This window comes from Coenobita brevimanus, chromosome 40 (assembly GCF_032717465.1).
Source record: "Coenobita brevimanus isolate Jiangsu-jjx chromosome 40, ASM3271746v2, whole genome shotgun sequence".
Classification (NCBI taxonomy): Eukaryota; Metazoa; Arthropoda; class Malacostraca; order Decapoda; family Coenobitidae; genus Coenobita; species Coenobita brevimanus.
This window is the reverse complement of record NC_136993.1, coordinates 12,943,798-12,962,172: the sequence shown is the minus strand read 5'-3', so window position 1 is coordinate 12,962,172 and position 18,375 is coordinate 12,943,798. Positions and strand designations below refer to the sequence as shown.

General features: G+C 40.0%; 1 protein-coding gene across 1 annotated transcript in view; it reads left to right on the top strand.

Moving 5' to 3' along the window:
- LOC145396959 (uncharacterized) overlaps nt 1–18,173 on the top strand; it is a 58,300-nt gene extending 40,127 nt beyond the window's left edge. Inside the window, exons 4-6 of the mRNA XM_080270192.1 lie at nt 16,474–16,567; nt 17,791–17,943; nt 18,159–18,173. Coding sequence (XP_080126318.1) covers nt 16,474–16,567; nt 17,791–17,943; nt 18,159–18,173 — 262 coding nt within the window. The remainder of the gene's footprint in view (nt 1–16,473; nt 16,568–17,790; nt 17,944–18,158) is intronic.
- The last annotated feature ends 202 nt before the right edge of the window (nt 18,174–18,375 follow it).

Sequence of the window (18,375 nt, the reverse complement as noted above, 5' to 3'; positions counted from 1 at the left end):
TAGCTTAACATATGGGCATGGTGATTTCAGAACCTCTCTCCTTGCATCCATCCACCAACTTCTCTCTCTCCTCTCCTCTCTTTCTGCGCGGAAGCACACACACACACACACACACACACACACACACACACACACACACATACAGAGAGAGAGAGAGAGAGAGAGAGCAGTATGCTAAAGACAATATTTATATAATCAAATAGAAATCATTCCTGTGCTTTCCTTACGACCACGTTTTCATTATAAGGCATTGTTAATAAGACTTAAAATTGGACATTCGTATGTTCTCTTACTAAGTTTCGAACCCTTTAAAAACCCATGACAGTTCCCCTACTGAGGATGTAGTTAATTACATCATCACCATCATCATCAGCCATTACAAGTCCACTGCTGAACAAGGCCTCCCCCAACCTTCCCCACGAATTCCTTGGCTGAGCCAATCTTTGCCACGTTTTCCCAGCAAATTTCTCTATCTCATCCCTCCACCACCTCCTGTCTGGCCTTTTTCTGCTACGTTTACAACCTCTTGGTGTCCAGTCAGTCAACCTCTTGCTCCATCGACTATCCCTTGTTCTTGCTACATGGCCTGCCCACCTCCATTTCTGTTCTTTTATAACTTCTATAATATCTTTGACTTCAGTCTGCTCTCTCACCCAAGGTGATCTTTTCCTGTCTCTTAAAGATATTCCCAACATTGACCTTTGCATTGCTCTCTGAGAACGAATTAATTTATTTTCCATCGATTTTGTCAGTTTCCAGGTCTCATAACCATACGTCATAGCTGGAATTATACATTCATTATATACTTTTCGTTTCATACAAACTGGCAAGCTACTTTTCATAATGTCTCTATGTTTACCGAAAGCTTTCCATCCAATTGTAATGCGTCTTTTTATTTCACTATCATTATCTTTCGTTAATTTTAGTATTTGTCCCAGGTATTTGTACTCCTCGACTTCTTCAAGAATTTCTCCACTTATTTTGATGACGCTCTTTGGTGTTTGAGGATTAAACATTAGTTTTACTCCGGTTCATCATCAGCCCTACTTTGAGACTTTCTCTGTTCAGGTCATTTACCATTTCTTGCAGTGTCTCCGCTGTTTCTGAGATTAGGACAGTGTCATCTGCAAATCTTAAATGGTTTAGCTTTTCTCCATCTATGTTTACTCCTTCGTTTTCCCAGTCTGGCTTTCTGAAAATACTTTCTAGGCATGCTGTACATGACCTTGGTGAAGTTGTATCTCCCTGACGCAAGCCCTTCTCAATCTTAATTTTCTCTGAGTCCTTATGTAATTTATCTGCAGCAGTTCCCTCTTTATATATGTTTTCGAGCAGTTTTGCAATGTTCTCATTCACTCCTTGTTCTGGCAATGAATTTATAATTGCTATGTGCTCCACTGAGTCGAAAGCCTTTTCGTAATCAGTAAAACCTAAGCACAGTGGTTTATTATATTCTGTAGTTTTCTCAGTTAGCTGATTCATTGTGTGTAGATGATCAGTAGTCGAGTACCCGCTTCGGAATCCTGCCTGTTCACGAGGTTGGTTTTCCTCCAAATTTGCAGCTATTCTGTTTGTAAGGACTTTAGTGAAGTGTGTGTAAATGACCGATAGCAAGCTAATGGGTCGATAGTTACTAAGGTCTTTTGAGTCCCCTTTTTTATAAAGTAGAATAACTATTGCATTATACCATGTTTTGGGAATTTTCTTCTGTTTTATACATTGGGTAAATAAGTGAGCAAGCCTATTTTGTACTTCTGCTCCTGCATCCAACAGTATATCTGCTACTATTCCATCTTCTCCCGGAGCCTTCCCTCTTTTCATACTTTTAAGAGAAACATTTACTTCGTCTGGTGTTATCTCAAGTATTTCACTTGTGTAAACTGAAAAGTTATCTATTGGTACTACTGTCTTTGATGCATACAGTTCTTTGTAAAATTCTTCAACTCTCTTCAACATCTTATCTCTGCATTTAAAGGCTACACCGTTTTTGTTTTTTTGTGATGTAATTTGTTGCTTTCAAAGTGCCATTTTACTTCGGACCTGTTTCAGACTTTTTCCTTTCTTGATGGTTTCTTTGATTTGATCCATGTTTTTCTTTCTTTTTTCTTCTCTTTGTCTTTTGTTGATAAGCTTATTTAATTCCGCTCGTTCTATTTCATCTTTCTTTGTTTTTACTTTCATTACCTTTCTTTTTTTCATAGGCTCAAGTGTCTTCTCTGAGTACTTCCCGGCTTTGGCTATATTAGGTTTTCTTACTACCTCCGCTGATTCTTTTAGCACTTTTGTTAGTCTGTCATTCAGCTCATCAATGTCACATTCAGCATTACTTAGAGCCTGAAATCTGTTCCTTATTACCAACTGAAAAGCTGCTTTGTTTTCGCTGACTTTTATTGGGCATATCTTTTTATCTTTAATCATCTTCATTCTTTCAATTTTGAAATTTAATCTTGCTGTGCAACCTACCATTTTATGATTACTTCCAATATTTACTTTGATGATAACTGTGACGTTTGTGATTGTTATTCTTATTTGCTATAATGAAGTCGATTTCATTCTTTGCTTCTCCATTTAGGCTTCCCCAGGTCCACTTTCTCCCTGTTCTTTTGTGAAAGAATGTGTTCATTATTCTCATGTTAAACATTTAGGAAAAGTTTACCAACATTTCTCCTCTTTCGTTCCTTTCTCCCACTCCAAATTTTCCCATATATGCTTCTCCATTTTTTGATTTTCCAACTTTTGCATTGAAGTCTCCCATGAGTACAGTATACGTGGTCTTTTCTTCTTCCATAATCTGTGAGATGTCATGATAGAATGTTTCAGTTTCTTCATCTGAGCTCTGTGAAGTTGGTGCATATACTTGTATCACTTTCAGTATATTTTTTGCACAGTCTAATTACAACCACTGCTGCTCTGTCAGATACACTGGTGAATTTAACAATGTTGTCTGCAAGATTTCTGTTAATTAGAAATCCTACACCACTAACTCTTTCATTTTCCCTTCCTCTGTGGTAAAATAGGTGGCCACTGTCACTGAGCTGAATTACTTTTTCTTCTTTTTTGTGGGTCTCACTCAAACCTACAATATCCCAACTAATGTTTTCCAGTTCAGGCATTAAGTTATCAAGTATGTAATCTTCAGCGAGGCTTCTTACATTGTATGCATAGATCTTCATGGATTTAAGAATGTTTAATATCCCAGTCTCTAACTTGTCAATACAGTGCCTACTCACGTTCGGTGGCACACTGACCATAAGCACAGGAGGCAGTGCAGTTGGACCATTAGTAGACGATGATCCAACAGGAACGCCTGTCAAATACTTTGCAATAGAACTCATGTTTGGTTGGGAGGATTGTGGCAAATAATCTCACCTCCCTGCCACATAGTTTCTGGTGTGATGTAATTTTTCTGCCACCATATTCGTTATATTCGGTGGAGCCCTATATATCTATTGGGGGTCCCATGGTCCGTGCCGTCTAAGACGGTACCTTTTGTATCTACAAGGCCTTCCCATATCTGCCACCCGGGGACGCGCCAGGTAGCAGTGGGATCCTGACCCCATAATGTTACCTATATAGTGTTACTTAAAGATATTTCCATCGCGTTACTTAAACGAAATGTAAATCATATGTAGTTTTATAATGAGTCGTCGGGTTCAAATAATACGGGATATGCATACTTTGTCCTGGTGATCATGACAGGAAGCCATTCCATTTATCACCAGCTTCTTGCTAGATCAGTTGGGTCAAGGATTGTGTGGGTAAGATTGAAAGTTGGAATACAAATGTGGGTGATTGTGTGCGTGTATGTGCCAACGCAAGATCATGCAAGCAGAGTGAGAGAAGGGTTCTGGACAAATGTGGAAGTATGCATGGAAAAGTTTGGAAGGAATGAGAGAGTGTTTTTCATCGGTGATATGAATGGTAAAGTAGGGAATGTGATGGTGGATGGAATAGTTCGTGAGTGGGGTGTGCCTGCTGAGACAGATGAGAATGGCAGTGCGTTAGTGGACATTTGTGCTGGGAGGGGGTTGGTGATAGCCAATACCCTCTTCAGGCATAAAATGATCCACAGGTATACATGGCGAGTGATGAGAAGGGTGGTTGGTGAACTGAATGAAAGGAAGGCAATGATTGATTATGTGTGTGTGTGGATGAAAGGATGCGAAGTTGTGTAATGGATGCAAGAGCTTATAGAGGTCGGGGGAGTGGACTTTCTGACCACTACTTGGTGGTGGCCAGAATCAAGATCCAAATACGATGGAGAAATAGAGGAAGGGAAGGACTGGAAGAAGGAGTTTTTGCAAGGAGAGTGGAAAGGTTACAAGAGGATGAGAAAAAGGCAGAATATAAGAGAGAAGTGGAGGAACGATTGGGTAAATATGAATTGGAGCAGATGGGGGACGTGGAAGGTGTGTACAGGATATTCACAGAAGAAATATGTGCAGCATGTGATGTGGTGTGTGGATGAAGAGAAGACGGAGGGGGGTGCAAGGAACAGCGTGGTGGAATGAAGAGGTGAAACAGGCTGTGGCACAAAAGAAGAAAGCATACAATGAATGGATGAGAAATAGGGGCGTGGAAGAAGTTGAGAGGCAGAAGAGAGAGTTATAAGTAGAAAGAAAGAGAGAGGTGAAAAGTTTAGTAAGAGACAGTAAGAAAAGGGTGGATGAGGAATTTGAAAGGAATTTGAGTGTAAAGTGGAGGGACTGTAAGAAAATGTTCTGGCAAGAGGTGAAGAGAGTAAGACAGGGTGGAAGTGAAGTTAGCAAGGGAGGGAAAGATAAAAATGGTAGATTACTAGTGGAGAAGGGAGAAAATGTGAGCAGATGGAGAGAACACTTTAAGGAATTGTTGAACGTAGAGGATGGAAGTAATGTGAATATAAGTAGCTGGGGAATGGCTGGGAGAAGGAGGGAGGTGAAAAGACAGGCAGAAATCACTAGGATAGAAAGTTGTGGAAGTAATAAAGTTAAATTGGGGAAAGTCCCAGGAATTGATGGAGTGTGTGGTGAAATGCTGAAGCATGAGGGACAGATAGTAGTAGAATGGATGTGGAAGATGTGCAGATTGGCTTGGGAGGAAGGAAGAGTCCCGGAGGATTGGAAGTCAGGTATAATTATTCCCTTGTACAAAGGAAAAGGGGAAAAAGAAGTGTGTGGTAGTCATAGGGGCATTTGTCATCTTAGTATAACAGGAAAAGTGTATGGTAGGATACTTATTGACAGAGTTAGAGAAAGAACAGAGGAATTAGTTGGAGAAGAACAGGGGTGCTTTAGAAAGGGGAGGGGTTGTGTAGATCAGATATTCATTCTTAGATCTTTAGTGGAAAAGAGTCTAGAAAAGGGAAAGAAGTTGTATGCGGCTTTCATGGATTTGGAGAAAGCATATGACAGGGTGGATAGACAAGGATTGTGGAAAGTATTAAGAATATATGGAGTAGATGGGAAGTTGTTGAATGCTGTGAAGAGTATGTATGATGGTGCTAAGGCTGCAGTGCATGTGGATGGTGAACTGAGTGAATTTTTCTCTTTGAAGGTTGAGTTGAAACAGGGATGTGTCATGTCTTCATGGTTGTTCAATCTGTACATGGATGGGGTAATACAAGAGGTACAAGGTAGGGTAGTGGATGTTGGAGTGGCCCTGATGAGAGAGGGTAGTGTTTGGAAACTCCCTATACTGTTGTTTGCAGATGATACTGTGTTGATGAGTGAAGACGAAGGGGAGCTGCAGGGCTTGGTGGATGAGTTTGAGAGAGTGTGTATGAAACGGAATCTAAAGGTGAATGTAGGGAAGAGTGAAGTGATGGTGTTTGAGACAGGTGAAGGCAGTGAATGTACAGCGAGGTTGGATGGTGAGGAAATGGAAAATGTGAGTACGTTTAAGTACTTGGGTAGTGTGATGAGTAACGATGGAGGTTTGGAGCGTGAAGTGCTTGAAAGGGTACAGCAGGGAAGAAAGGTTGCTGGTTCCTTGAAAGCAGTGATAAGAAACAGGGAAGTGAGCATGGAAGTGGAAAAGTTACTACATGACATTATTGTGATACCAACTCTAACGTATGGAAGTGAAGCTTGGACGTTGTTGGAATGACACAAGTCAAGAGTGAAAGCAGTGGAAATGAGTTATTTAAGAGGAGCCTATGGAGCCACATGGAGAGACAGGCTGACAAATGAGGATATAAAGGAGCGTTGTGGTGTGGATGTAATAGGAAGCGTTAGGAGGAATACACCGAGGTGGTTTAGCCATGTGGAGAGGATGGAGGGTGAAAGACTGACGAAGAGAGTGTATGTGAGTGAGGTGGAGGGGAGGGAGAGGGAGAGGTGGCCGAAGATGAGATGGAGGGCTTGGGTGGAGAGGTATATGGGAGAGGGTGATGTGAGTTGAGAGCAGGGCAGTGAAATGGCGAGGGAAAGGACGACGTGGAGGCGATTTGTTTGTGGCCACTCCGAACGGGATTGAGACGTCTGGCAATAGATAGATTCTTGCTACGTACAGCAATGTCAGCAAATACGATTATGGAACTGTATTTAGCTCTTTCATTTGTCATTTTTAAAATCTGATTTTCATTTGCTACATATATATTTCATTACATCCATGTTTTTTTCCCCTGCTACACTTTTTTCTTTTTACCCTGTATAAACGAATATGAAGAAGATACCTGATTTTCTCCGTGCTCAACCATTCAGGCAATCATTTCCCTCCTAACATAGGCATTAGGGTCTGAGCCTTCATTCATAAAATGCGTTTGTTTTTCAATGAAGAAGCTATCACATTTATCCAAACACTTCAGTACTTAATGCAGTTTACACATGAGCAATTGTACGTCATCATATTAGTACTCGTTCAGAAATGCTCTGCATGATATTGCAGTTTTCACATGAGCGAATTTTACGTCATCATATTAGTACTCGTTCAAAAATGCTCTGCATGATACATAGTTATAAACATTTCTCAGAGTAGCAAGATCTCAGGTCCAAACAAGATAGCTTACATTGGATTAATGCTCGTCGACTGGGGGAAGGGCAGCGAAATGTCAGAGGACATGGCGACATGAAAACGATTTGCTTGTGGCCACCCCTAATGTAATTGAGGCTATAGACAGATAGAGAGACTGCGTGAGGTTCATAAGGCAAGCACTGACGTTTTAGTGAAGTCCCAACCTTCCCATAGAACACGCCATGAAACAATCGAATTTAGATTCAGTGTAACTACTGTGCTGTTGGTTGATCAGGGACAAGGAGGGAATAAACTTCAACAAGATTATGACCGGTCAAACAACGGAAGTGCAGTAATTTCTTATCTGCAGACTATAATGTGATAATAAATGGCCAGGTCCACTTACCCATCGATCTGATTAATAGAATCGTTAGAACTGCCCGGACTAACTCCTGTTTCCTCCTGATACTCTTGTGACTGGGTTTGAAAGATTTAAGCCTTCCAGTATGGCACAGTCTTCTACATTATGCTCTGTTAGGACTCCATATTATAAATACAATTAATTATAGAAAACATGATAGATAGATAGATAGATAGACAGAGCACCAAGCAAGCCTGGGAATGGGAAATGAGCTTGCAAGTGTAACTGAGGAAATGTTGACAATACACTGGAAGCAGCAAGTCAGGGGATGATATAGGTAGTGTGTCAGCGAGATAGCATACGAATAATGCCTAGTGACCATACACACACATACTCACACACAGGTTTCTAGAACATTCCAACAACAGTGTAACACACGTGACACCATCCCTGCTACACCAGAATTTAGGAAGCAGAGCTCAGAAGGAGGCTAGCTATAGAACCGACAATTAGTAGGGAGAACGAGTCTAGCAACATTGGCGAGAGGGTGGAAGAGAGAAAGAGAGAGAGAGAGATTGAGACAGGGAGGTAGCTCGCGGGACTCTACTTATACTTCACTCGTGTGTGAGAGACTTTGTTAATATTTCCAAGACAAATAAAAATAGTCCCATACTCATCTTTACCTCTCCTGTCAAGTCATGACAAAAAGGGAATGAAGATTACATACTTACAAAACTACTCTCGTATAACAACCGCTCGTCCACGAGTCTAATATATGTATAACTGATCAACAAAACTTCACTACAAGTTGATACAAAGTTACTGTAAGATATGGCGGCAGCGAACGTACGAACCTCGTCTACGAATCGACAGTGAATTCCTACAAAATACAAGCTACAAGCCTACGAGTCTACATGTCTACAAACCTAGAAGTCTACAAGCCTACAAGACTACAAGTCTATTGGTCTACAAGCCTACGAGTCAACGAGTGTACAGTTGATTCTTTATTATCAAGATTGAAAACAAAAAATACCTCTTACAACCAACAACTCACAACCAGCTCCTGACAGTATTCGCTCCAACCCCCTCTCCGTCTGCCCGATCATCACGTTGATGTAGTTTAACAAAATATTGATACAAACAATCTCGCAATTTCTACAACGAACCAACGAACTACAACAATCTACAATCAACTACAAGTAACAACTCTACGAGTCGTCTCTATAATCTTCTACACACACCTACAAGTAGCGGCAGTCTTCATCCCACAACCAGTAAATCACTCTTGTAGGGAGCTACAACAAGAATTAAATAAACTTCATGAATGGAGTAGTACATGGCAAATGGAATTCAATGTGGACAAGTGTCATGTAATCAAGTTTGGTAAAAGTGGAGAAAGACCTGATTGGGATTATAAGTTAGGAAATAAAACCCTATACACATCAGAAAGAGAGAAAGACCTAGGTGTGATTATCAATAACAGACTATCTCCAGCTGACCACATCAGCGAGAAGGTACGGAACATGTATACACTGCTTGCAAATATTAGAATAGCATTCACATACATAAATGAAGACATGCTAAGAAGGATAATAACATCATTCATTAGACCAACCCTGGAATATGCATCAGTAGTCTGGAGTCCTCATCTCAAAAAGCACATAGACAAGATTGAAAAAGTTCAAAGGGATGCTACAAGATGGATACCAAGCTTAAGGGACCTAAGCTACGAAGAAAGACTAAATAAACTGAATCTACCAACACTACAGGAGAGAAGGAGAAGAGGTGATATGATAATGCTATATAAATGCATATCAGGAAAGGAAAAAATAGACATAAATGATTACTTAACATATGGAGAAGCATCAGCAAGAGGACACTGCAAAAAATTGCATAAGAAGAGAGGTGATAAAGACGTAAGGAAATTCAGTTTCCCAAACAGAGCAATTGATCAATGGAATGCACTACCAAATGAAATAGTGTGTGCCAAAACAATTCACAAATTTAAGGATATGTACGATAAATGTGGTTTAAGACACGGGACAGTACGAGCTTGACTCATTCCTGTAAAGATACAATTAGGTAAGAACAAGAGAATAGGACCGAGAATACATCGAGAAAGAAAAACAAAACAAACAAACGAAGAGTGAGACACGACTCAAAACTCACAGCCACCAGACGTCTCTTTCCTAGCATCCACCCAACCTCCTCCGCTGACGCAGGAGCGAAGAGGTCAAGACGACGAAGCAAATACCAAGCCCATATTCATAATTCATCTTACTCACTCATCTTCACTCAAGTTACTCATCGCTACCCTGTTACACACCACAGCTACCAGTGTGAGAAGTCGACATTACCATACGTGTTTGCTGACAGGATGCCACGCCTATCAAAGTGTGTCTGACACCCCACAACACGTCAATCAACCCGTGAAGAACAACGCTATCACCACGTGCAACACCACTCACATCATTCCCACCACGGTAAAACTTAGTGAGTTACGTAGTTACTTCATTTATACAATACACAGACAAAAAAAAACTTCTGCTCAAACATATAAAACGTGCTGTATAGATACAACGTACATACACATACTTCAATTATCTTCATAATTCAATCATTAAATACTTGTACCAACAATAAATATTCTACACTCTAGATATTCATTCATTTACTATAGCATTAATTTACTACCAACGAGTGTTACCATTTATACCTACATAAAATACGTGTTTGATACATACAGCTATACATTATTACATCTACAAAGTAGTACAGAAAATATACCATCACAGTTACTCAGTGAGCGATTAAAAGAACTGTATTAAATATTTGTTAATTAAAGATACCTTGTGGAAACAGATAAATTAAATTACAAGGAAAACCAGGGGAAAAAAAGGCCAACACAAATGACGTTAGCAAGAATGAACATCTTCCACACAATCGTGAAGACAATGATTTCCACACAGTGCTGACACATATATTGCCCACGATAGGTACAAGTGAACAACAAGTCAGTGTATATAGTTAATACTGTACCGGTATATAGTGTATATATATTTTTTTATATATAAAATAACAAAATATGGGGCTATATAATATCATTTTCAGTAATATCTGTGCAATATAAACTAAACCTTAACAAAAAAAAAAAAGGGTCCCAAGGGAATTAACCAGCAATTATGCAACCTCGAACAGCACCGAAAAAACGTAGACAAACGAAGAAAAACAAACTATAGAAAATCAATACATAAAAAAAAAAAAAAAAGAAAAGAAAGAGTATGATCACATAACAAACAAATGAAAATAAGCGTAAGTGTTACTACAAATGCCAAAATACCACATAAACTCCTTCTATAAGTGAAACAAAAAGCAAATTGTTGTCTCCACAAGCTAGTGGCATGGCACATCATCGACCGCATCATGACCGGATTCAGTGTCAGGACTGCAATTATTACAATTATGTACTACAAACGATATGTAACTACAAACAATATGTAACAATAATGTAACAGTTGCATTAACAAGACGTAACTTTTATGTAACTTTAACTACAACTATAAGGCCAACACAATTATGTAACAGTTGCATTAACAAAATGTAACTACAATTCAAAGGCCAACACAGTTATGTAACAGTTGCATTAACAAGATGTAACTTTCATGTAACTTTAACTACAGTTATAAGGCCAACACAATTATGTAACAGTTGCATTAACAATATGTAACTACAATTATAAGGCCAACACAATTATGCATTACCACAATATTATGTAACAATTCATAAAATGTTAAAATTATGTATTACTACAATGTTACTACAATGTAACAATTACCATATAATTATGTAACAATTCACGATGTTACAATTATGTATTACCACAATTTTACTACAATATTATGTAAAGTCATACAGTTTTACCACAATTCTGTATTACCAGATTCATCATACAAGTTAAGTGAAATATTAGACATTACTAAAGGGATAACTCAATATGTAATGTAATAACCTAGCAGTATTACCATTGCACAATTATATGTGTATGTCTGCTATTCATACACATCTTACAAAATGTCATACAACAACCATTGCATTTGTTCAATTATGTATACAACTTGTTTAACATATAATATTACTGAACCATTACAATATTAACATGAATATTATATGTTTACTATATTATAATCAATATTATGTACTAATAGATTAGCATATGTCAATAATAATTGCTGTCAGAGGACCTTCAGCCACGTGACTGAGCAATGTTAGGACTCCATATTGTAAATACAATTAACTATAGAAAAGATGATAGATAGATAGATGGATAGATAGACAGAGCACCAAGCAAGCCTGGGAATGGGAAATGAGCTTGCAAGTGTAACTGAGGAAATGTTGACAATACACTGGAAGCAGCAAGTCAGGGGAAGATATAGGTAGTGTGTCAGTGAGATAGCATACAAACAATACCTAGTGACCATACACACACATACACACATACACACATACTCACACACAGGTTTCTAGAACATTCCAACAACAGTGTAACACACATGACACTACCCCTGCTACACCAGAATTTACGAAGCAGAGCTCAGAAGGAGGCTAGCTATAGAACCGACAGGTAGTAGGGAGAACGAGCCTAGCAACATGGGCGAGAGGGTGGAAGAGAGAGAGAGAGAGAGAGAGAGAGAACGAGACAGGGAGGTAGCTCGCAAGACTCCACTTATACTTCACTCGTGTGTGAGAGACTTTGTTAATATTTCCAAGACAAATAAGAATAGTCCCATACTCATCTTTACCTCTCCTGTCAAGTCATGACAAAAAAGGAACGAAGATTATATACTTACAAAACTACTCTCGTATAACAACCGCTCGTCCACGAGTCTAATATATGTATAACTGATCGACAAAACTTCTCTACAAGTTGCTACAAAGTTACTGTAAGAGCTCTTCCACCACCTGATGATCTTGTTCATATTCAGGAGAATCTCTAATTGTCAGACCCTCAGAAGGACCGTCCTATGGATGGATCTGAGTCACTAAAACTGGCCAGGAGAATGTCACTTGTTTTAACTTGTGCCATCCAGTCCATGAAGCACTACCAGTGTAATCTACAACATAGTGATTAGAACCTCTGGTTATAAAAAAACATAAAAAATAGTTCATCGTTTACATGTCACAAAATTACAACTAAAATGACAGGTAAATGAAAAAACATGCATGCAATTAATTGTTTAGCTTGTGGACCTCTGTCAACCCACACAGCAGGCCACGCCTCTGTCTGCCTGTCTGTCTCTGTCTGTCTGTCTGTCTGTCTGTCGCTCTCTCTCTCTCTCTCTCTCTCTCTCTCTCTCTCTCTCTCGCTCTCTGTTAACCTCACCTAATTGATAGCATACAGCTATCTGAAATAAATATTTATATGTAGTATGGAATAGTTGGTGAGCGGGGTGTGCCTGCTGAGATAGATGAGAATGGGAGTGCGTTTGTGGACATTTGTGCTGCGAGGGGGTTGGTGATAGCCAATACCCTCTTCAGGCATAAAATGATCCACAGGTATACACGGCGAGTGATGAGAAGGGTGGGTGGTGAACTGAATGAAAGGAAGGCAACAATTGATTATGTGTGTTTGGATGAAAGGATGCGAAGATGTGTAATGGATGCAAGAGCTTATAGAGGTTGGGGGAGTGGACTTTCTGACCACTACTTGGTGGTGGCCAGAATTAGGATTCAAGTAAGGTGGAGGAATAGAAGAAGGGAACGACGAGAGGAAGGAGTAGTTGCAAGGAGAATGGAAAGGTTACAAGAGGAGAAAAAGGCAGAGTATAAGAGAGAAGCGGAGGAACGATTGGGCAAATATGAATTGGAGCAGATGGGAGACGTGGAAGGTGTGTGTACGATATTTACAGAAGAAATATGTTCAGCATGTGATGTGGTGTGTGGAAGGAAGAGAAGACGGAGGGGGGTGCAAGGAACAGCGTGGTGGACTGAAGAGGTGAGACAGGCTGTGGCACAAAAGAAGAAAGCATACAATGAATGGATGAGAAATAGGGGCGTGGAAGAAGTTGAGAGGCGGAAGAGAGAGTTATATGTAGAAAGAAAGAGAGAGGTGAAAAGATTAGTATGAGAGAGTAAGAAGAGAGTGGATGAGGAATTTGGAAGGAATTTGAGTGTAAAGTAGAGGGATCGTAAGAAAATGTTCTGGAAAGAGGTGAAAAGAGTAAGACAGGGTGGAAGTGAAGTTAGCAGGAGAGTGAAAAATAAAAATGGTAGATTACTAGTGGAGAAGGGAGAAAAAGTGAGCAGATGGAGAGAACACTTTAAGGAATTGTTGAACATAGAGGATGGAAGTAATGCAAGTATAAGTGGCTGGGGAATGGCTGGGAGAAGGAGGGAGGTGAGAAGACAGGAAGAAATCAGTAGGATAGAAGTTGTGGAATCAATGAAGAAAGTTAAATCGGGGAAAGCCCCAGAAATTGATGGAGTGTGTGGTGAAATGCTGGAGCATGGGGGAGAGATAGTAGTAGAATGGATGTGGAAGATGTGCAGATTGGCCTGGGAGGAAGGTAGAGTCCCGGAGGATTGGAAGTCAGGTATAATTATTCCATTGTACAAAGGAAAAGGGGAAAAAGAAGTGTGTGGTAATCATAGGGGCATTTGTCTTCTTAGTATAATAGGAAAAGTGTATGGTAGGATACTAATTGACAGAGTTAGAGAAAGAACAGAGGATTTAGTTGGATAAGAACAGGGAGGCTTTAGGAAGGGAAGAGGTTGTGTAGATCAGATATTCATTCTTAGATCTTTAGTGGAAAAGTTTCTAGAGAAGGGAAAGAAGTTGTATGCGGCTTTCATGGATTTGGAGAAAGCATATGACAGGGTGGATAGACAAGGATTGTGGAAAGTATTAAGAATATATGGAGTAGATGGGAAGTTGTTGAATGCTGTGAAGAGTATGTACGATGGTGCTAAAGCTGCAGTGCGTGTGGATGGTGAACTAAGTGAATTTTTCTCTTTGAAAGTTGGGTTGAAATAGGGATGTGTCATGTCTCCATGGTTGTTCAATCTGTACATGGATGGGGTAATAAAAGAGGTACAAGGTAGGGTAGTGGATGTTGGAGTGGCCCTAGTGAGAGAGGGTAGTGTTTGGAAACTCCCTGTACTGTTGTTTGCAGATGATACTGTGTTGTTGAGTGAAGACGAAGGGGAGCTGCAAGGCTTGGCGGATGAGTTTGGGAGAGTGTGTAAGAAACGGAATCTAAAGGTGAATGTAGGGAAGAGTAAAGTGATGGTCTTTGTGAGAGGTGAAGTCAGTGAATGTACAGCGAGGTTGGATGGTGAGGAATTGGAAAATGTGAGTACGTTTAAGTACTTGGGTAGTGTGATGAGTAAGGATGGAGGAGGGTGAAGTGCTTGAAAGGGTACAGTAGGGAAGAAAGGTTGCTGGTTCTTTGAAAGCAGTGATTAGAAAAAAGGAAGTGAGCATGGAAGTGAAAAAGTTACTACATGACAGGATTATGGTACCAACTCTAACGTATGGAAGTGAAGCTTGGACGTTGTTGGAAGGACACAAGTCAAGAGTGAGAGCAGTGGAAATGAGTTATTTAAGAGGAGCCTGTGGAGTCACATGGAGAGACAGGCTGACGAATGAGGATATAAAGAAGCGTTGTGGTGTGGATGTGGATGTAATAGGAAGCGTTATGAGGAACACACTGAGGTGGTTTGGCCATGTGGAGAGGATGGAAGGTGAAAAACTGACGAAGAGAGTGTATGTGAGTGAGGTGGAGGGGGGAAGAGGGAGGGGGAGGCCGAGGATGAGATGAAGGGATGGGTTGGAGAGGTATATGAGAGAGAGGGGTGTGAGTTGGGAGCAGGGCAGTGAAATGGCAGGGGACAGGGCGACTTGGAGGCGATTTGTTTGTGGCCACCTCAAACGGGGTTGAGGCATCTGGCAATAGATAGATAGATGGCCATCGTTTTTGAGGGTCAGGAAAATACACTGCATATTGCATATTGTATCAGTAACTGATGTTGTAGCTCCAGGTATATACGGAAGTGACCCCCCTGGCTGCAGACTAATGTTGCCTTACTTTAGTCCAATATCCTCATATTGTATCACAGGAAGAGAGCTGCCGAACACTAGTACAATTGGCTGGTTAGATCAGGGTTAGATCAGTGCTACCACGTGAAGGCGTTCCGTCCTTGCACACCATTTAACCCACCACATGCCAATGCCGTTTTAAAATGAACTGACAAAAATCAGTGGTCAGTGCCAGTGCCGTTTTAAAATGGCTTAAAATTAAAACACTCACTGTGACCGCATTTTTCAAGATTCACGGGTAAAAATTGGCAGGCATGTATGGTAACTGTTCCTCTGTCATGCCCCAGGAGGTGAAGGCCATACACCCACTCGCTCCCCCCTCACACTCGCCCTGCCTTACTCTGCCTGTGTGCCTCACCCAGTGCTATACATAGTGAAGGCATGTTGTAAATATTTTCATGTAAGTCTAGGGACTACACATAGTAAAATCAAGTTGTAAATATTTTCTTGTAAGTGTAAGTACCATACATAGTGGAGTCAAGTTGTATCTTCTTGTAAGTGCCAGGACTTTACATAGTGAAGTCAGGTTGTACCAATCATCAAGTAAGTGCAATCATCAAGTAAGTGTAAGACAATGCATTCACAGTGAGATAGACATGCAAATTGTGACAGATGTTGAAGTGATAAGTAATCAGAAAAGTGTACTGAACAATGCTATACTTTCCCAGCATAAATACCTTAGTCTACCTTACATAGAAAACGGCTTTCTCTCACCCACGTGGCAAGCGTGAGAGAGTGGTAATACCTGTATATGAGTATGCTGCACTGAATAAAACCCATTTCTGAGCTTCGGTGAGCATTTTAATGGTGAACTTCGTTTTCACATCAAAATATATCATTTTAGCCAAAAAAGAAAAAGTCAAAAAATGGCCGGCACGGAGCCGACCCATAGGGCTAAAAATAGCTGGCACGGGGCGGGTTAGTGGTAGAGAATATTGTAAAAGACATAACTAATCTCCAGACTTCCAGTTTGAAAAGCCTAACTAGGTCACTAGAAGTCAGTAAAAATATGAATGGTGTCCACTAGCTGAGTTAGAGGTATCTCAGGATTCAGCACACTAATGGTGCTTCTTTGGTTTGATAGGTATGTCGTTGTTGGAATCAGCATTGAAGAACTTCTTGATTTTACCCTGACGAAGAAGGGTAAGAAAACCCAACACATTATCGGTCTTGTTCAGGTGAAGTAAGACTCGTGCTCATAAATAAATACTGATATTTTACACACATGGCATGGAGGTACTATCACGGTCAAAAGTTCACCGACACTTCCCTGTCACCTGTGGCGACGGAAGGTTTACATGAAATACTTTTATGTGATGGCAATATAAAAGATTTGACCAAACAGTACGAGAAGAAAGATATTACCTAAAGTTCGATGTGGAATGAAAATTATGGAGGGACTGGGCAAAGTGCTGGAAGTAAGTGTTGATGAACTTTTGGTCCTGGTAATTTTAATGCACTTAACAGTATCAGCATTTGCCCCACCCTCTCACTACACCCTCCTCTTACCGTCTTTCATCTTTATTGCATGGTTCATCCATTCCTGCCTCTATTTTATATTTAACAAACAGGTTTTAGTAACCATTCTTCATTTGTAAACAGTGTCACAGTAATACTTTTCAGGAACTGAACCTAACATCATCAAACAAATGTTAGGACGCTACCTAGCACAACATACTAATATATCCTTTGTACTTTATACTAATATATCCTCTGCCCTACATATATAAAAGACTCTATTTTTACTATACATAACTTTAGTCCAAATCGTACTCACTGGTTTTTCATATATAAATCTTATTGCATCTGCTGTGATTGAATCATAACATGATTAGATCCAGCCAAACCTAGTTACTTTCAGGGCTTCTCAGATCATTCCAGGTCTTATTCCTTTAATATCCGTTAATGTCCAATCAGGTTACTTTCGAGACATTCACTTATATGCAGACATTAAAATCTAGTAAGGTCAGTCTCATATCATTCAAGCAGTATATCTGAAATATGGAAGCCTGTGGCGCACATTATTGCTTGATATCAATGATACATACATTTCTGACATGCAGTTATAATCCAGTGCAACACTTCATATGTACTGCTGTCACTACAAATATTCTTTTCCGACTCGTGCTTGCATTATAAGGAGAGGTTATTTTTTTCAAGTTATCACATTTTTGATGCAGGTACAAATTCAGTAATGAACTCCACATGGCCTGATTGATATACAGTAGTGTTGATAAGCATGCTTCACATTTATCAAATACATAATGTATGTTGCTTTCTATGTATACCTGTGTAGATGTGACTAATGCATTAGGAATATTATGAAAACAATAACCTTCGAACATAAGCTAAAACACTACACTGAAGATTATGTAATGCTCTTGTGCCTCTTCCTAAGCAGTCCGGACCAGTTGGTGAGTGGCATGTGTACATGAACCACTTGTACTCCAGGAAGCGTGTGATGCACTTGTCTACCTGGCAGCGCTCTCGTTTCACACATCTGCCAAACCTCTTCCCGGACAAGATCTCGAATCTCCACGGCGCCACACTTAATGTAACAATTTTTTTTTTACTGTCTAACACCAGAGTTTATGTACATTATTAATACCATGTGATGGACACAAAAGACTATGTTTTCATGGGTCATCTACACCTCTCCCTTACCAGCGTGTTTGCATCTGGCGTGTTAGTATTCTCCTGTATGTTTTTAATACAATTTTTGTTCATATCAATAATGTAATGATTATGCAGATATTTATCCCACTCTAGAGGGGCACCAAGTAGAGCGCATCTTTCCAACAAGGACAACATAATTTTCAAACCACTCTTCATAAGGGGTTAGGTTTTCTCATCATCGATTAGGGTTTTGCAAAAAGAGTTTTCTGGACCCATAATCTGTGATACGATCTGGATCGGTCCCAAAAGGTAATCGATTGGTCCCAGGGATATGGACTATCAACCCACCAAATTTGGTCCAAATCTCTTT